Source organism: Lepus europaeus, chromosome 13 (assembly GCF_033115175.1).
Source record: "Lepus europaeus isolate LE1 chromosome 13, mLepTim1.pri, whole genome shotgun sequence".
NCBI classification, from domain to species: Eukaryota; Metazoa; Chordata; class Mammalia; order Lagomorpha; family Leporidae; genus Lepus; species Lepus europaeus.
The window spans coordinates 2,309,399-2,329,170 of record NC_084839.1 but is presented as its reverse complement, the minus strand read 5'-3'; the positions used below and the strand labels follow the sequence as shown (position 1 = coordinate 2,329,170).

General features: G+C 56.4%; 2 protein-coding genes across 3 annotated transcripts in view; both read right to left on the bottom strand.

Annotated features, from left to right (window-relative positions):
• Nucleotides 1-1,294, bottom strand: part of ALLC (allantoicase) — a 51,427-nt gene extending 50,133 nt beyond the window's left edge. Inside the window, exon 1 of the mRNA XM_062210124.1 lies at nt 1,248-1,294. The gene's annotated coding sequence lies outside the window, so the exon portion shown is untranslated. The remainder of the gene's footprint in view (nt 1-1,247) is intronic.
• Nucleotides 1,295-6,442: 5,148 nt separating this feature from the next.
• COLEC11 (collectin subfamily member 11) overlaps nt 6,443-19,772 on the bottom strand; it is a 40,732-nt gene continuing 27,402 nt past the window's right edge. The window contains exons 4-7 of one of the 2 annotated variants that reach the window (XM_062210122.1): nt 14,491-14,562; nt 11,256-11,309; nt 7,281-7,376; nt 6,443-7,090 (exon numbers count right to left, since the gene is read on the bottom strand). In XM_062210122.1, coding sequence (XP_062066106.1) covers nt 6,681-7,090; nt 7,281-7,376; nt 11,256-11,309; nt 14,491-14,562 — 632 coding nt within the window. In that variant the 3' untranslated portion in view covers nt 6,443-6,680. The remainder of the gene's footprint in view (nt 7,091-7,280; nt 7,377-11,255; nt 11,310-14,490; nt 14,563-19,772) is intronic. The other variant, XM_062210123.1, reaches the window with a different exon arrangement.

Sequence of the window (19,772 nt, the reverse complement as noted above, 5' to 3'; positions counted from 1 at the left end):
GAATATGTTGGGGCTCTTCAGGTTCCCCTGGACAATAGCCTGAATGCGTGTGTCAAGGTCACACACTTTCACCAACAAAAAACATAACCCCAAGGAGCAAACTGAAGTCAGCCTCCAAGATGTCCCAAAGAGCTTCTAGGGGCTCATCCTGTGGGCAAAGCCCTGGCACACTGAGGAGCCCGAGTACTGCAGCCATGAGATGTCACAGAAATGACAGTGCAGCCCTGAGGCTAAGCTGTGGAAGTCACTGCAGCTGCTGCCTTCCTTCCATGTGCAGTGGTTGCAATGACGGCTAAAATCTTCTCATCTTGTCCCTAGATCGATGCCTCTACACTACAATTTCAGTTTCTCCCATAAGGTGTTCTTGGGTCACTTGCAAGGAGGGGAGCCAGGTGCCTTGTCACAAAGACAAGCAACCCTGTAGAGACCCACATAGAACCAAGGTCTCCTACTACAAGCCAGTGCTAACCCATCAGTGTGAGTGGACCTCCTTAGAACTGACATTCTGGCCCCACTGGGGGCTCAGATGAGAGGCTCAGCAGCACCTTCACTATAATTTTGCAAGAGCCCTTGAGCCAGATGGCCCAGCTAAGCTTCCTGAATTCCTGATCCACAGGAACTACATAAAGTAACACATATTCATTGTGGAATCAGAATAATGCACCAACAGGCAACTCAGCTGGGGGAGGGGGCGGATTAGGGGTCAATGGCAGGTGGACAAGTGGGACAGACTGAAACCGGCTCCCACTCCACCCTACCCCCCCCATCACTGCCTTGCTTCAGGGTGGCCTTGCACCCTCACTACCAACGGACAGAGGGATAGAGCTCTTCCTGCACTGCCTGTCAGCAAGGGTTTCTGGGAGCACCCTGGGCATTCTCCAGCCCGAGATAAATGTCATAAATGGTCATCCCAGGCCCACTCTCCCATCAGCACTGAGTTCTGAGCAAAAGCACAAGACTCACTCACAGAGGCCTGATGCACATGCAAGGAGCCATGGTGATGGCCTGCAGCTGCCGGCTCACAGGGCCCTGTGGGCACACTCCTCCCAGTCCCACACCCATTCTCTTCCTGATGACTGGAAAGACCCTTCCCTCTCCTCTACAAACCTTTCTTTGGGCCCCTCTGAGCTTTTTCCCCAAGGCAGGCTGTCAGTATGGCTGTGGTCCTCCACAACCCCATGCACTGGGACCCACAGCTTCTCCCATTAACAGAGGTCTCCTTCCCAATCTCTTGACTCTGAGCTCACCTTCCAGTCGACTTTGGCTGTAGCAGGTGACAGAACCCTCCTGTCCAAGAGCTGAGCTCAGGCCTTGAAAGGGCTTGTGTACGCCCACTTTCGTCCTTTGGAACTGGCAGTGGCCCCGTGAACGTGTCCAGGCTGCTCACTTGGGGATAGAGGATGGGTCGGGAACAAGCCATGTAGCTGAGGGGTCCTAGATCAGCTGCCTCCACAGCCACCTGGAGACACAAGACCAGTCGAACTGTGAGGCTGACCCATTCACACAGCTGACCCATCAGATGGACCCAGTCAATGGATGAGTAAATAGCAATTGTTCCAGATCACTGATCTTCAGGGTGACTGGCACATGCTCAGGATTGCCCCACCTCAGGAAGCAGCACAGGGACCTGAAAATATGGGACTCTTTCAAGTGTTCATGGAAAATGCATATTATGATAAAATTATTTATAAATTTCAATATATTTTTGCCCCAAAATATACTGGTTCTAACTTGTTACAACCTGTTGAGATAGCACTGAGAAAGCTGACATCAGTTTGAAGCATCCCTATCAGAGCAAGATGAATTCTGCTAAAATTGAAGCAAGAACAAGCATCAACTTCTTGGTGACACCTGGGTAGAAGGATAGGAAACTCACTGGTGCTTTATGGAAAGTTTATGGGGACCATATCCCAAAGAAATCAGCAGTTTACAAGTGGATGATTCGTGTTAAGAAGGGACAGGATGATGATGGAGTCAGTGCCTGCAGCAGCAGGCCAGGCACATGGATTTGTGAGGAAAGTTAATTTGGTTGTTCCTTTGTCGAAGAGGACAGCTGATCACCAGCAGGCACAGCTGTGAATGCCACTGACACCTCAACCGGCTCAGCTTCCTGTTAGTGGAGTGGATTTTCTGCTTGGTGGGCTCCCAGAGCACTGCACACAAGAGCAGAGCTCTCCATGGACATTTTAAACAAGTGGGACCAAAATCCTGAAGCATTTCCTTGAAGATTCAGAACAGGAGATGAAACATGGCTTTACCAGTAGGATCCGGAAGACACAGCAACACCAAAGCCATGACTACCAAGACGTGGAAGTGGCCCAGTCCCAGCAAAAATGGACTGCGCCAAGAGCAAAGCCAGGCTGGGGCCAGCACTAGCGCAGTGGGTGAAGCCACTGCCTGCAATGCTGGCATCCCATATGAGCACGGGTTCAAGTCCTGGCTACTCCACTTTCCATTCAGCTTCCTGCTAACGCATCTGGGAAAGCAGCAGAAGATGGATCCAATACTTGGATGGCAGCCTCTCGTCACACAGGACAATTCTGCTGGAGCTTCGATGGAAAATCATTGGGCATCTACCTCGCGGTTCTGGTTTGGCTCCTTCGGATGCTTTTTGTTTTCTGAGGTAAAAATTTCTGAGGCAAAAAATTCTTTAAAGGGCACCCATTTCCTGTGGCACCAACGTCAAAAAGACTGCACGGCTGCACTCCCAGGACCTCAGCTCTTCCGGGAGGGCCGAACGCCCGTGTCAGGGCTCCCAGACGCGTCTGGACCGTGACGGAGCTTCCGTTGAGAAGTAAAGGCTGTTCTCTCACTCGTGCCTTTCCATTCTGTCTTCCCAGCCATCCTCAGGCCCCCGCCATGAGCCTCCCCGACTCCCGGCACCCGCCGCCACGGTGCCCGCGGGGCGGCTGAGGCGCTTGGCGCGCGCCCCCGACAGCCCCCGCCCCGCCCCCGCGCGGGAAGCCCGGGAAGCGCGGCCTGGGCGGCCCCGCCGGCTGCCATGGCAACCGCGGCTGCCTAGCAACCGCCCGCCCCGAGTGACTCGCGGGCTTTGTTCTCCCGGCCTTTCCCCGATTCCCCTTCCCGCCTGAATGAGCCGGACTCGGGTTCTCCCCACCCGCACTGGAAAGGGCAAGCGGGCGCCGGACCGTCCTCGCTGGCCAGTCCGCAGGCCTCCGGCGGCAGGCGCGGCCCCACGACCCCTGCCCCTGCCCGTGTGCGCCTGCATTTCAGCCTGGAAGGGCTTCTGAGCTGTGGCTGCAGGGGGCCCCGACAGGGCCCATCCCTCCCTCGCCCCGGATCCCATCGGTGCTGTCTGTCAGCAGCCGGAGGAGCCGTCCCTTCCTGCCCAGTCTCTGCCACGCGGGCACACGGGAGGCTGGGAAACGCAGGGGAACAGGGCTGCCACCCCCTCTCCTCTCCTCCCTCCTGCTCTTTGTTCTGTCTGCACCCCCCCTCGCCCTGTCACTAACGGAGTCCCCCCTCTCCCTCACACACAGGCGTGCACACCCACACTTATGTATGCACAAACGCTCCCGGCCCGGCATCTGTGCAGCTCCTGCCCAGCCGCTGAGCCAGAGCCTCCTGGCCCATGTCCCCACGGCCCGCTGGATGGCAGTGTGGCTTCGCAGATGGCAGCCGCCCACCAGGCAGCCCCAGGCTGTGTCTCCCTGCTCATCCATCTCAGCCCACGCTTCACAGAGGGCTCCGGAAAAAGCCTGCCTCCCAGCTTTCTAGTCATGCCTCACTGCGGCTCCCATAAATCTCCGTGCCCTCCTTGGCCAGATCATTTCCCTCCTGCTTTGCAAATCAGATGCTGCCGTCTGCACAACGGGTCCCTCCCTGGAGCGCCGTGGGAATTAAATTAGGGCAACAGTTGTGATTCCATGCCCTGTCGCTTGTGTCCCATCAACTCGGCTTTAGAGCGATCATCATCACAGAAGCGTTTATCAACCAGGTACAAAGAAACGTGTGCCTCTGCTGCTCTTCGTGTGAACAAAATCCCCTAGGTCAGGCTTGGTGGAGGCAGCTGAGAGCCGTCTGCACGATCACACAGCTGAAGGGCAAAACAAAGCACAGAGCTGTTCGCATCTGCCAGCCACCCTGTGAGGTGAGGACCTCTGGGGCCCAGACAGGTGCAGGCCGGAGGGCAGGAGCACACCCCCAGAAATACAGGAGTGGGAGCTGTGGGGCCACAGCCGCCGCTTCCACAGAGGGGCATTGTCGTGAGGCTGTTGAAGCTTGAGCTTTGCACACCCTGGCCCAGGCCTCCTCCACGCTGCGCACCTGGTCACCATAGCGTGCTGTGTTGTGTCTTACCCAGGCCCATATGGTGTCTGCCCTGACGAGCCAGAGAACTTGAGCCAGGTCAGGGACTCAGGCCAGTGACCAGGGACAGGGACCTCTGGCTGTCCTGACAGCCCTGTGGACACCATTCCAGTCCCCCATTAGGGGCTCAGGGGCTCCAGCTGGACCCTGGACCAGGGCTCTGCTGCTTGGCCCTTGTTAATTCCCTAAAGCCAGGGAGTTCTCCCTCCTCCATGCCAATGCTGCCCTCCTTTCTGACTGTGGCCCCTGCGCAGTTGGTGCTGAACCGTTCCTGCTTTCTGGAATATTCAGGTATAAGAGGTTGAAGAAAGGGTGAGGGCCCGAAGACAGTCCCTCGGCCAATTCACATGTTCTCAGATGGGTAGGAAAACATCTCATCGATTTGAGTTTGTGGGAAAACGTCCTGGCGCTGTGGAGCACTGGGGACCGTGGCCTCGTCTCCAGCGTCAGCAGCCAAGAGGGGCTTAGCGCAGATGCAGTGCCCAGGGCTCCACGTGCACTGCCCCAGGGAGCCCTCCCAGGGCCCCCAGACAGGGAGACTGAGGAATTGGCAACTTGGCCAATAAAAGGCATGTCTCAGCAGGGGGCATGGCTCGTCTTGGAGCAGAAGGATGCGAATTTGCTCCAGGACAGCAGCTTGGTGTTGGGGCGGGGAGGGGATGAGAGGGAAGGCGGGCAGCCCAAGGCCCTGTGAACACTTCCACAAGGTGTGCTTGCAGAGCTGGGGCACCTGCATCTCACATACGACAGCCTGGGTCCCGGTCCCAGCTCCACACCTGATTCCAGCCTCCTGCTAATGTGCACCCTGAGAGGCAGCAGGCGATGGCTCAGGGAGCTAGGTCCCTGCCACCCACTTGGGAGACCTGGATGAGTTCCTGCCTCCTGGGTATTTGAGGACTGAACCTCATTTGTGGGATTTCTCCCTCTCCCTCTCCCCTGTCCCCTCTACACACACACATACACACACACATACACACACACAAATACAGACTCTGCCTCCTCATGGAGATGCTGTGACAGACCAGGAGCAGGGACCACTTGAGGACATGCCCCCTCCCCACATGGCCCTGCCCTCCCATCCACAGAGCCATCCCCCAGTTTATGAAGTTCATGCAGCTCCTGATGGAGTCACCACACTGAAAAGCTGACAGAGCCAGGAACAGACAGTGAAGAAACAACAGTGGTAAATGAGTGGACAAGCAGCCAGATGGGTGGATTAACGATGTCTTGGCTGGCAGCCCTAGGACGTAGGCGCTATTGGGAGGGATCTGGCTTCCCATGAGGAGCCCAGCAGATGGAGCAAAACCCACAGCCTCGACCAGGTACCTGCCACAGGTGAGACAGCAGCTCCTGGTCTCCCTGCCTGATGCTGTGCGCTTGACTTTGCAAAGACCAAGAACTTCTCTCTCCAAGCACAGCAGGTGAGTCTCAGATCCCTGAAACCTTAACCGACTCGTGGCTTTGACCTTCTGATGAGTGGATAATTACATGCAAAGAAAGTTCAAGACTCTCATCAAGAGCAGTGAAGGGCTGGATTGCACCTGTGTACAAGTGAACGCATCGGCCTGTCCCAGCTTCATGGATGTTGGCGGAAGACATGAGACAAAGGACTTTACCATGGCCGGTGGCCGCCCTGGACAGAGGGCTGGCATTTCTCACCCACTCCTGAGCCCCTGTCCCCCAGGTTCCAGGAAGAAGAGCAGGCGTGGTGGGTCGGTTGCAGGGGAACCCTTGAGCTGAGGGGACTGGTAGCTTTCGCAGAAGGCAGGGGCAGCCTCTGTACGATGCTGGTCAGTGAGCAGCCTGTCCGGGCCACTGTCTCCAGCGTCCTGGCTGTGGGCGAGCTTGGCCCCTTCTCTAGAGAGGACGGCAGGAGCCACCACCTCTATCTCCCTGGCCAAGCACAACAACTCAGAAGGAACTGAATCCTGCCTGCAGCCCCCAGTGAGTGGCCTGTACTTGGCTGGGGAGAGACCCTTTGGAGCTAAGCCCCAAGCCAAGCCCTGGGTCAGGGACACCATGAAGTCCACGGAAGGTTTGGGGGTCGTGTGTTCAACAACAGCAGCCAATAGACAGAACCGCATAAGACAATAAGACGACACAGCTCCCAAGGTAAAGTTTGGAGAATTTATTTTGGTTACCTGAAGTCTGGGCTTACAGCAAAAGCAAACAGTCCCTACCTGGGTAATAGCGAGAGGGAACCTGTCTTTCAACCTCGCTGAAGTGAAGTGCACCTGCTCTCCCACAGAGCTCAGAGAGAAAGAAGTGACTGAAGACCCGGCGTCTGTCCCAGTGCGGGTTAAAGCCCCCAGCCGTGAGCTGGCACAAGGCGGGAGGACCCGCAGCCTGGCTCACACGCTCTCCTTGTCGAACTCGCACAGGAAGTACATGGTGATGTGGCAGGCCACGTCGTTCCAGCCCCCGGAGGCCACCATCTCCACGCAGTCCTCCTCGTCGTAGGCGTTGTTGGGCTCGCCGCTGCGCCACTTGCTGAAGGCCTGCACAGGCGTGCGGTCCGAGTACACGAAGGCGCCCTCCTGCTCCAGGTCGTTGATGCCGATGAAGACGCGTGCCAGGCCCGCCTGCGCCATGTACGCGGCCATGAGCCCGTTGGTCGCTTCGTCCTTGGGCATGCCCAGCGTGCCGCCGCGGCCCTGGCAGGACAGCTGGGCGTCTGCGTACCTCTTCTCCTCCTTCACCAGCAGGTACAGCTTGCTGTCCGTCTCCCGCACGCCGGCCACAGCTGCGGGGGAGGGCAGGGCTGGAAAGTGAGCACTTGCATTTCCGTAAACAAACTTGATGCGCACCCGGCACCGCGCGCACCGCACGCACGGCACATCACACACCGCGCACACTGCAGGCACAGCACACACACACCGCACACAGCCGGCGGGGGCGTCAGGGCTGGGAGGAGGGAGGCATAGGCAAGGCAAGCACTGAGAACAACACACCATTTTTTATGAACTTCAGCTCGCTTGTCAGCTGGGTGACCTGGTTGTCCATCTCGCCAATGGCCTTGCGGAGCTGGCTGCACTCACACGGGATGCCTGTGGACACAGCCCGCGCTGTCAATGGGGTGAACAGGGGTAGGCTCAGAGTGCACCCCTCCCCCAGGTATAACCTTTATAAGAACTTAGCCGAAAGGCAGAGACAGGGGAAAGAGCAAACAGAAGGATCTACATCCACTGGCTCACTCCCCAAATGCTCACACAGCCAGGGCTGGACCAGGCTGCAGCCAGGAGCCCAGCGCTCAATCTGGATCTCCCTTGAGGGTGATAGGGACCCAAGTACTTGGGCTGTCACTGCTGCCACACAGGGTGCATACTGGCAGGAAGCTGGAATCAGAAGTGGAGGGCTGGTGCTGTGGCATAGGAGGTTAAAGCCTTGGCCTGCAGCACCGGCATCCCATGTGGGCGCTGGTTCCAGTCCCAGCAGCTCCACTTGTGATTCGGCTCCCTGCTAATGTGCCTGGGAAAGCAGTGGAGCATAGGCCAAGTGCTTGGGGCTCTGCACCCATATGGGAGACCCAGAAGAAACTCCTGGCTTCAGATCGGCTCAGCTCTAGCTATTGCGGCCATTTGGGGAGTGGACCAGTGAATGGAAGACTTCTTTTCCTCTGTCTCTACCTGTCTCTATAACTCTGTCTTTCAAATAAATAAAATAAATCTTAAAAAAAAAAAAAAGGAAATGGAGGCAGTGCTCAAGCTCAGCACTCTGATGAGGGATACAGGCATCCCAGGCAGCATGTTAACCATTGTGCCAAATGCCCTCCCCAAAACAGAAGTCACTCTCAACAAGCCCGCCATCTGAGCCACAATAAGGATTCCATGCTTTGTGCTAGAGACAAGGAGCAGCAGTGGAAGGAGTTGGGGGAGGGGCAAGAGCAGATGAACTTTTCCTGTGAGTGGCAGCGGCTGCAGTGGGAGAGCAAAGTGAAGGTGCAGGGGAGGAGAGGACCACGAAGGGATAGCAGGGGTCACGCTGTGGGGCCGTGGGGCCGTGGGGCCGTGGGAAGTGGCAGGGGAGAGACGGCAGAATGGAAGGGGTGGGACCAGCAGGGACTTGGCCAACGTCTGAACGCGGAGTGAGCTGGGAGGAATGAGGGCAGCTCTGGAGTCCGATGTGAGTGACTCCCTGGCAGGGGGTGCCACTGCGACAGGACTAACTGGGAAGCAGAAAGTGCCCACGAGATGCCCACATGCAGAATCAAAGTTGACATCTGCTCAGAGCACGGAATGAGCATCGCTGGCAGGGGCGTGGAGATGACAGGAGGGAGGGGTTCCAGGCAGCCACACCGGACCCCAACAGGGAGCAGGATGCCAGTGTCCTAGGAACCTGATGGGAGCAAGGCCCAGGAGGGCCATGCCCCGGAGGCCAGGCACCGCTGCAGGCCAGCTGGGAGCCCCGACACTGATCCCAGGCATGTCTCAGCAGGATGCCAGGACAGAGGCAGGAAGTAGAGCGCTGAGTAGGAAACATTCAGGGAGCCTGGGTGGGGAAGAGCTGGAGAGGCCAAGTTAGGGAGGGCTTCTTGGAGGCCTTTAAAGCTTTGTTGTAAGATGGGAGACACTTGAAGTCGAAGGGGTTAAGCCACTGACTGTTTTAACCTGAGATCAAGTCCTAGCTGCTCCACTTCCAACCCAGCTTCCTGCTAATGCCTGAGAGGTAGCAGGTGATGGCCCAAGTGGACTCAGACTGAATTCCTTACTCCTGACTTCAATCTGGCCCAGCCCTGGCTGCTGGGGGCATTTGGGGAATTAAGCAGTGGATTGAAGATCTCTCTGTCTCTCCCTCTCTCTCTCTCTACCACTCTTTCAAATAACTAAATTTTTAAATAATAATGATGATAAAGGAAACACTGGAGTGCTTTTAAATGATAACTTCCAGAAGCTGATGAGAAAGTGACAGACTGGGGGCCAGCACTGTGGCATAGCAGGTAAAGCTGCCACCTGCAGTGCTGGCATCCCATATGGATGCAGATTTGAGTCCTGGCTGCTCCACTTCCGATCCAGCTCTCTGCTATGGCCTGGGAAAGCAGTGGAAGATGGCCCCAGTCCTTGGGCCCCTCCACCTGTGTGGGAGACCTGGCAGAAGCTCCTGGCTTCTGGCTTCAGAATGGCAAAACTCTAGCCAGTGTAGCCATCTGGGGAGTGAACAAGTGGATGGAAGACCTCTCTCCCTCTGCCCCTCTCTCCCTGCCTCTGCCTCTCTGTAACTCTGCCTTTCAAATAAATAAATATATCTTAAAAAGGAGGGGGGGCAGACTGAAGAAGACTGTGTTCAGCCTCACCAATGGGGGTGAGACACAGGTGTTATGCGGGGGGCAGGTCAGGAAGCAGAGCCCAGGGAACAACCTCCCCTCCACAGGAACAGCAACAGCTGCCGTTTTGAGTCTTGCAATGCAGCAGGTGTCGTTCTGAATGCCTCAGACATCCAGGCCAAGAACCCCCACCCAGCCTGCACCTGCACACAGCTGGCACCCCTGCCTCACATGGGAGAACACCCCAGCCAAAACACCCCCGTGTGTGCAGAGGCCTGGCTTTCAGCCCAGGAAGGCAGAGCGGCTGCTGATTCGTGCTCCCAGCTCTAGCACCTGTGCCCCCTGCCTGGACAGCAAGCCCCCAGACCCCAGTGTCCACGCTGCTCAGAGCACAGGGCTGACGGGTAACCTGGGTGACGTCGTCTCGGTTCTGCCAACCACTGTCAGACTGCTCGTTCCTCCTGGTCCCTTAGGGATCCTCACCTTCCTCCTGTGAGGAGCTGGGCTTTCTGGTGGGAGGCTCCTTGTGGCCCTGCATCTCTCTGTAGGGTCTGGAGCCCAGTGTGCCCCGCCCCCACGCTGCAGTGTGCAGGCGGCACACCCCACACCCTGCCCCCGGCCTTTTCCTGCCAGATCCCACCGTCCTCAGCCTGGCCGTGCCATGAGGGCTGGCCTTGTGGACGCTGGGTCCTAGAGCTCACAGAAGGAAGCCAGGAATTCCTCAGCTTCTCTCACACAGGCCCCACCTCTGCTCTTGTGCATTGGAAACTTGATGTTTGTTGGATCTGGGGCTTTATTGTTTGCATTAATGGAAGTTTTACCTAAGACCTACTTTTAAATTGTCTCCATGCTCAGAAACGTTTGAGGTCACAGAAGCTTCCTGGGGAGACACCCCCCAATGCAAGTGGACAGTTTTACTTCTTCATTTTCCTTCCAAACTTTTTATTTAAAGATTTATTTATTTATTTTGAAAACTAGAGTGACAGAGAGAAAGGTAGAGACAGAGACAGAGAGAGATCTTCCATCTCCTTGTTCACTGCCCAAATGGCCACAACGATGGTCAGGGCTGAGGCAGGCGGAACCCAGGAACCCGGAATTCCATCTGAGTCTCCCACATGGGTGGCAGGGATCCAAGCAATTGGGCCATCTTCTGCTGCATTCCCAGGCTATTAGCAGAGGGCTGGATTGAAAGTGGAGCAGCAGGGACTGCAAACACTGCTCTGATGTGGGATGCCAACCCTGCAGGCAGCTGCACTACAACAGCAGCCCCTTCCCTCCATACCTTCCTTCCTGGGTCAGCTGATCAAATCCTGTCACCTAAGGGTAAGGGCTCATCCCAGGGGCCTTCCTGTAGAAGAAAATTCACTATAGAAATGCTCCACAAAAGAGAGTGGTGGACAAGACCAGGACTGGTCAGTGACAGGTGCTCCCTTGATGGACAAGGCGAGGACTGACCAGTGACAGGTGCTCACTTGATGGACAAGATTGATTAGTGACAGGTGCTCCCCTGATGGACAAGGGCAGGACTGGTAAGTGACAGGTGCACCCTTGATAGACAAAAGGAGGACTGATTGGTGATTGGTGCTGCCTGTTTTCCTGGCCATACTGCACTTATTTACATTTTTTAAAGTGCAATTTTTAATACATATAATATTTTATGCCATACCTGGTTCTCCATTTGGACCAGGGGGTCCTATGTCACCAGAATCTCCTTTTTCACCTGGAAAAGAAAAGCAAGAGCAAGGTGATGTCACCACGCACAAGTGGACGTGACCCCTGTGCGAACAACACCACAGTTAAAACATTAAGCTTTTCTTGAACAATGCCCTAGGATTTCCGCACATCCACTTCTCTGCTGTGAAGCACAGGGAGCTGTATTCTAACACAGGGACCACGTGCACACCATGGGACTTGGGGAATTATCTGATGGTCATGTCTAAGTCCACTCTGGACAGTCCAGCCCATTTCACACACTGCTTTGCAGACATCACCTTATGCATTCTTAACCCTGTGGGTGGTGACTGATGCTGAGGCCAGCTCCCTATGTGTCTTCTGTCATAGCAGGAAGACCCATAGCGTACAAGGTCGGAGCTGGAGTGGACCTCCGTGATGATCACAAGCAGCAACTGGCTCCATCAGAGCCCTCCTGAGAGCATGGGGTGTGGAAGGGCCCAGACACCCGCAGCCCAGGCTCTCTCCTGGTGGGTGGGACAGGCCACTGGACCCCTCTGCCTCTCAGCTCCCCCCAGCATAGGAGGCTCCCGGGGGTGAACAAGAGGATGCTGACAAACAAGGAACACTTATGTGAGTTACACGCATACACGCCTACTTCAAAAAGTGTACAGAAAGTGAAATTAAAAGTTTATTTTAGAGGGGCCGGCACTGTGGCCTAGCAGGTAAAGCCGCTGCTTGCAGTGCCAGCATCCCATATGGGCACCAGTTCAAGTCTCGGCTGTTCCACTTCCAATCCAGCTCTCTGCTATGGCCTGGGAAAGCAGTGGAAGATGGCCCCAGTCCTTGGGCCCCTGCACCAATAAGGGAGACTTGGAAGAAGATCCTGGCTCCTGGCTTCAGAATGGCAAACTCCAGCCATTGCAGACATCTGGGGAGTGAACCAGCGGTTGGAGGACCTCTCTCTCTCTGCCTCTCCTTCTCTCTCTGTGTAACTGACTTTCAAATAAATTTTTAAAAATCTTTAAAAAAAAAAAAAGAAAGAATAAGCTATCTTGAAAAAAAAAGTTTATTTTGGTGCAAAAAAATCTGAAATTGTGGGGCCAGCACTATGGCGTAGTGGGTAAAAGCCACTGCCTGCAGCACCGGCATCTGATACAGGTGTGGTTTGAGTCCCAGCTGCTCCACTTCCAATCCAGCTCCCTGCTAATGTGCCTGGGAAAGCAGCAGAAGATGGCCCAAGTTCTTGGACCCCTGCACCCACATGGGAGACTTCAAAGAAGCTCCTGGCTCCTGGCTTCAGAAGGGCCCAACTGTGGCTGTTGTGTCCACTTAGGAAATGAATCAATGGATGGAAGATATCTCTCTTTCTAACTCTGCCTTCAACATAAATAAACCTTTATAAAAATCAAAATCATGCTGAATTTTTTCATAAGGGGTATTTTTTGCATGAACTTTCTGAAGGCCCCTCGAATTCTAAAGTGCTCTCTCTTGTCCCAAAAGAACCTAAGGTCTCCATTGAAAGGGTAGCACCTTCTGCATCTCCAGGTTCAGGTTCCATTCACAAAATGGCGGTCTCTGCTCAACTGACCACTTTGTGTTCCTTTCCCAGCATCGCGGCTTGAAAATGACTGACAGCTGAGCTTAACAAGGGGCCAGGAGGATCTCAGATAAGCAAATAAGGGTGGTCTTGGCCAGCTGCCCCTGGGTAAGATCTTGATATTGGTCCAGAGCTCCTGTTGTATGCTAATAATATGCACAACCCTCTCCATACACCAGCATCCACTGCACACCACACACAACAGCCAGCAGGTGGAAACAGTCCAAGTGTCCTTCAGCAGGTGAGTGGGTAAGCAGAGTACAGTCTAACCATGCAAGGGACTGTTAGCCCTAAAACAGAAGGGAGCTCTGACAGCTGCTGCAACATGCATGAGCTGTGAAAGCATTGTACTGGGTGCAGTAAGCCAGACACATAGGTGAGATGCGTAGCGTAAGCCAATCCCTGGAGACAGGAAGCCGATGAACAGCTGTCCGGCTGGGGAAGGGGTGTGGAGTTGCCGTTTGACTGGGACCACATCTAGGGGTGATGTGAATGCCCAGCCCTGCAGATGTGTTTATGGTAGTGGAACTGGACACTGCGAAATAACTGAGGTGGCAAACCTGAGGTTATAAATATTTTGGCACAGCTTTTTTAAACTTTGTAAAGCCTACAGAGCCCGCGTTACATCATGCTTGCTGGCATGCTCTCTTTAGAGGCTTGGCCACACCTAGACCAGGTGCTTCCCAAAGGCCTGCCTGCCCTCCCCATCACACGAGGAACAGGCCTGGGATCAGAACCAGCCACCCGAACTCATTGACAGTTCCAACTCCAGACATCGGCTCGTGCTACCTGGGTTAACCTGCTTCAGGGCCAATCTGTGAACCCAGGCACCACAACCAAATGCCCTCCTACCTGTGGTTCTCAGTGCAGCCTCGGGCCAACCACTGGCCCCCCCAGCTCAGCCTCCTCACTGCCAGCACACAGTGGGGCCCCAGGGAGGCTCCCCCGAGACCACCAAGGGGATCTCTGGCCACCCTCCCCCCAGGTCCTCCCTCCCTCAACCCATGGTGTCCTCCAGAGTCCAGCACGGGGGTGGGACCAGTCATGGGCTTCAAAGGCGATGCCGAGGATGGGGTGTGGGGCGGAGCACTGCTGAGCAAACCCGTGGCTGCATGGGTCCCAACCTCCTCTCTGTGGGAAGAATGGTGGCCGACCTGTCCACCACACCTAGGCAGATGGCAGCCTTGGAAGCATAGGTGCTACTCGGCTGCTGCTCTCACACCTGCTGTTGGCAGCTGTTCTCTCTGGGAGTCACCCCAGTCTCAGCAGCCAAGGAAGTAGGTGGACAGACCCATGCCCCGTGAGCACTGCCCATCAGGCACTTCAGAGGCTCTGGGGCCGCCTGGCCCCTCCTGAGGAAGCTGCGGCTGAGAAGCCCAGGCCCTGCCCAGGCTCTGCCCAGGCCCGGGAGTCCCTGCAGGTGATGCCCTGCAGAAGTGGGGATGCAGAGCCAGCAACCAGCTGTGGTCCCTCACAGAACAGGAGCATCGCTACAGAACTGATCCAGTGTGTGTGAGGCACAGAAGCACAGCTGAGAATATGGAGCAAGAAGGTCCGGGCTCCAGTTATCCTCAGAGTCCAGAACCACGAACCTGGGAGGGAAATGAGGCAAGAATCACATCGCAAATACCTTTAGCACCAATGGGACCAATCTTTCCATGACGACCCACACTGCCTTTCTGTCCTTTGTCCCCCATGTCTCCTGTGGAAAACAACAAGATCAAAGTCGGTTGATGCCCAGGTGATGGAGCCTCCTCCGCAGCGTCTCATGCTCACGCCCAGGGGACACAGAGGCCTCCTACACGCGGTCAACACACTCACAGGCGGTCACACACACATGGGAGGAGTCTAAACACACACAGCTCTTGATCTCTTCAAGGTCACACACAGGATGGTCACAGCTTCACCGGTCACCTGTTGACGTATTTCCCAAGGGAAGACACAGTCCCCCTAACACTCTCACTATGGAACAGGGGCAGCCAAATGGCACCTCCCTCAGTGCTACCCCTCCTGGGTTCTTCCTACTGTGACTGCGTGAGGAGGAGGAGCGATGCGCTTCCCTGCAGCCCAGCCACACGATGCCTCCCGCCTCCTGTTCCTGCACCCAAACCAAACCAAGCACCTACGACTGCACACATAGACCGGGGCTCCCCTCTGGATCTCCAAAGAGGAGTGGGGCAGTGGGCGAGGAGGACCCTGGACCGTCCCACTGTAGCTTTCATCATGTAACTGGTTCTAAAGCCAAGACCTGTCCCTGTGCCTGGCAGCACCTGTCACCGGGCATGGCATGCCAGGCAGTCATGTGGGTCCTTGCCCCATCTGCCCCACCTCTTCCTCATCATAGCAAGAGCAGGCAGTGCTGGCCTCCCTCCCGCAGTGGCCCCAGAGCACCGTGTGTCCACCCTCTGGACAGTGGCAGAGGAGTGGCAGCCTTCACCCAGCCATGGAGCCAACCAAGTCACAAGACAGCTCTGTGACACTGAGTCCCTCCAAAGCACAGCCTGGGCAGCCACCCTGCTGCCTGCTGGACATCAACACAGACCAACAGACAGCAGCAAGTGCCGCTCATCGGGCCAGGGTCGTGGGTTTTTTTCTCAGACATGTTGGTGCAGGATTAGGATGTATAATCATCCACAACGCTAACTGTTGCAGCTCTGCAAGAGAGAGGAGGTGAAAGGGACTCGGTCCCCCGTGACACTGAGCCAGACTTTGCTGCCCAGAACTCCCAGCCTCGTCTTGCTAAGTAGCCACATCCTCTGAACTCATGGCAGAGACCAGAGCACAGAGCGTGGGTGGCAAAGGACACACACTCACACACACACACAGGATTGGCTCAAATCAAGCACTTGTTTACAAAGCACATCCACCACGTCTGTGATGGAAATGATTGACAGCACAGCCTGCAGCACAGCACCAGAACGAGAGAGCCCTGGTTGCTTTCCTGCTGCTGAGGGGGCCACACCCTGCCTGTGGGGCGCCAGGCGGGGCAGGGGAGGGTCCTACCCACCTAGCCATCTCAGGGCTGATCTGAGCCACAGGTGTGCGGGCAACAACTGTCAAGATGCTGGGACACAGGAATGGCAGAGCTCGGAGTGTGCTGGGGACAACAGGGAGGTGACCAGGCAACTGCAGTAACAAACGAAATCACAGAAGAAGCAGAAGGCGCCGAGGAAGCCCAGGCCAGGGCCCCCAGCCAGCTGGGAGCGGGGGAAGAGGTGTGCACTCAGCTCCGTGTTGAAGAAGCACCTGGGACTCCTGTGGCAGGAGGGAAAGGCAGAGGCGGGGCCAAAGGGGGGCAGCACGGAGGGAGGTTTGCAAACCTCCAGGTCCTCCAAGGAAAGTGGGCTCAGACGGAGCTCCAGGCCTGCTCCCACTTCTGCAACGTCTTGGTAGTCTTCCAAAGGCCAGCAAGCTTTCCCCTGGGGGCAGAGAAGCGGCCCCACTCCTCCAGTTGTCCCCCATACCCTTAGGTCCTGTCACTGTAAGCTGAGGAGCTTCTGGCTGAGGCTGTCGGGATGCTGGAGCACAGCCCATTCCGCCGTGAAGGGCAGCCGTACCTGTAGACACGCACGAGGAGCGGGCGCCTCGCAGGGCACGCCGTTCTCATCTCAGTGAAGACACCACGCAGGCCCGTGAGGCAGAGACGGAGCACAGAGAGCACCTGCAGTCCAGCTTCCTCGGCGATTCTTCACGAAGGACACGCACGTGACGAGGCGCCGGAAGCCCACCACTGACCTGCAGCTGCCCGCCACCTTCTCCACCAGGGGGCCTCAGCCTCCATCCCAGGCAGCCCCCTGCTCCCGTCCCAGCAGGAATCAGGGACCCGGGAGCCAACACTCAGCACCTCACGCCAGCAAAGCCACTTTCTCTACCGTCTCCACACGCCTGTGTTCGGCAATGTGGAGATCGTCCTGGATTCAGTAATGGGTGAAAACAGCAGGAGCCTAGCCTTGAGTGCCAGCCTGCACTTCCTCCCTCACCGGGCTGCGCACCTGGCCAGCTGCAGCCCCCAGCACCTATGAAGCAGCCAACAGCAGGCCAGGTCCCAGGCGAGCACAGCTTGCATCTGTGGAAACTGAGGCTGCAGACCTCACTCCAGCCCCGCCCAGCAGCAGCGCCTGGCCACTGCTGGAACAGGCAGCACCCCAGTGTCCTCCTGAACCAGGGGCTGCAGTTCAACAGTAGCCCTGGGGTGCTGTGGGCACTGCCAGCTGGCAGGAAGGCAGAGGGTGCAGCCCTCAGCATGGCCAAAGCCTCTTGTCCACACACCTGCCCCGGGACCTGGCATGGGCAGCTCCCTCCCCCGGGGAAGGGAATCAAGCAGGCAGACCTGGGGCCTGGGACTGCGTGGAGATGGCAGAGGTGTTGGAAGATGTTAGATCTCCAGCTGCTTTCCAAACAATCAATCAGCTAAAAACAACGCGGAGCTAAAAAGCCCCATGAACCAGAAGGCAAGCCAGGGAGGGGCAGAAAAGCAGAGGAGATTCCGGAATGCTGCACAGCTCCTGCCCACGTCACACAGAGGGACCCCTGAGTCTGCGCGACTGGGGTCACCCGGCCCCGCTCATCTGGGCCCCAGGTGCATTTATCCCAAGGTGGGGGGAGAGAAGCGGAGCGCCTGAGGGCCCCACAGGTCTGGAAAGAGACCATTCCCAGCTCACAGTGTTCAAAAGGAAACCACCACAAGTTTACTCCCAGAGGTGCCACATCAAAGGCAAACCTGCTCCGTTTTCTCTTCGTGCCCTAACGTCCTTGAGAGGAAACATGCCCCTCATCAGCTCACCAGCAGGCACCTCTGGGGCTCTCTGCTTACTGCGGAGCCTGGACGTGGAGTCCATTCCCCAGTGCCTCCGGCCCACACCCAGGCAACTGCTGCACAGATTCTTGTCTGTGCAGACAGAAGCCACCACCAACGCTGGGCAGCTGTGTCCTGTGCACAGCCTCCCATTTCCCTCTCCCAACAGTCCTGTGAGGCAGGTATGCGAAAATGGAGGCTCAGGAAGGCGAAACCATTTGCAGAAGCTCACGTGACTGGTGGGTGGTGAAGCCTGGTGCAAACCCTGATCCGGCTGGCTCCACACCTGCCGCCTCCCCACCACACACTCCCAGCTCTGTTTCTCCCAGCAACTTCACCAAGCTAGGGGTGGGAGGAAGCTCTGCTTCTGTCTCTGGTCCTGTGCCCACCGGCAAGGTGGCCACTCTTCCTCCAAGTCTTGGGTTCCCCATGCATCAAGGATGGCTGGAACTTTCAGGGCTATTATTCTTATGGCCCCATTTCTACAAGGACCAGTTGTACACTCACTGCTGTAGATGTGGCTGTCAGAAGCTGCCATGACCAGCTGGGACTGCTGGGAAAAGCATGATGTGTGACTATCCCCACCTGACCATTAAGATCATGGAGATATTACATAACCTTTGTAGAGTCGCAGGGCCAAAAAAGTAACAGGGCTTAAGTCCTTGAAAGCTAAAGGCCCTGCTCTCTCCTCCACTCCCCCAGCTGACTCCCTGGGTGCCAGATGCCACATCCGTCAGTGGACCCCTTCCTTCCCAAGTCCTCCAGATTCTAGAAGCCTGCTGAACCCCTTCCCACACCTCTAGTCTAGGCTGGGGCCAAGACCCCACACCCACAACTGAGCACTGAGAGAGGCCGTCTAGGCTGTCCTTGTCCACCAACTCCTGTCTCAGGCCCTACCCTTACCAGGGACCGCTGGGCCCTGCGTGAGCACTGGAATCCCAGCCTGTGAGCCTCAGGACAGCTGCTGCCACCCTGCCCCTTCTGAGTAGGAGAGGGAAGGAAGGAAGAAAAAAGCAGGGAAGGAATTTCTCAGAGGTTTAAATGGAGAACATCAAAGCTTGCATACGCACCCCATTGAGTGTGTGGGTCCTTTCATCTAGCTCTCTCGAGAGCTAAAAATGGAAAGAGACTATCCGACGTTAACCCTGCATTTGTGAGTGGCCAATGTGTGTGGTACGATGCTCTGTAAATCCACAGTTCAATCGCTAGGAACACAGACCAGTCAACGGGAACACCAACTACACCCCAGACCGTGGAGCACGCGTTTGCAGGACGGCAGGGTGTGAGCTTCAAGGGACTCACAGTCCAGATGTGCACAGGCAGGCGTGGTCAGGAAGCTGGCAGAGGAGGACTTCCCACCTTTGTGAGCGTCTGAGGCCCAACGTGGACGCTCCAGTCCACTTTAAGAACAGGACATCCAAGGACAGACACATTGAAGAGGAACAGTTTCACCAGGCCTGGGGCACCTCTTCCCCGAGGTGGCACAGCTCTGTGCCAACAGAGACCCCCTTGGCTTGCAATTATTCCCCACGGGGGTAAGTGAGAGCACAGGGAGTGGGCATGCATCCAGCTCTCCCAGCCAGGCAGGACACGGCTCCAGAGGTCCACTTCCTTCTTGTCCCACCCAGGTTACTGAGATTGTCAGTGTAGCTGCCTGGCTGGGAGAGGCGGCAGAAGAGGGAGACAACATGGCACGTGCCACCTGCCCTGAAGACTCCATCAAGGCACACCCACAAGCCACTCGGGATGCCTCGCCTGCGGACCCCCGCCAGTTGGATGCCAGGCACCTGAAAGCCCCACAAGCTTCATCCCTCCCTCCCCAAGCCCAGCTCCCCAAGGGCACTGTCATGGACAGTGAGTGCAAGCATCTTGCCCAGAAAGATGGTCTGCCTGAGCAAGACTGGGAAAGGCATGCAAATGAGGAGCTCTCCAACCTGGCCCAGCTTTGCAGAGTCAACAAAAGTTGTACAATCTTAAGCATCCACCTCCAGGGTGCAACGCTGTGGCGGAGCAGGTAAAGCCACCGCCCGCAGTGCCGGCATCTCATATGAGCACCGGTTCAAGTCCCGGCTGCTCCACTTCCAATCCCACTTTCTGCTATGACCTGGGAAAGCAGT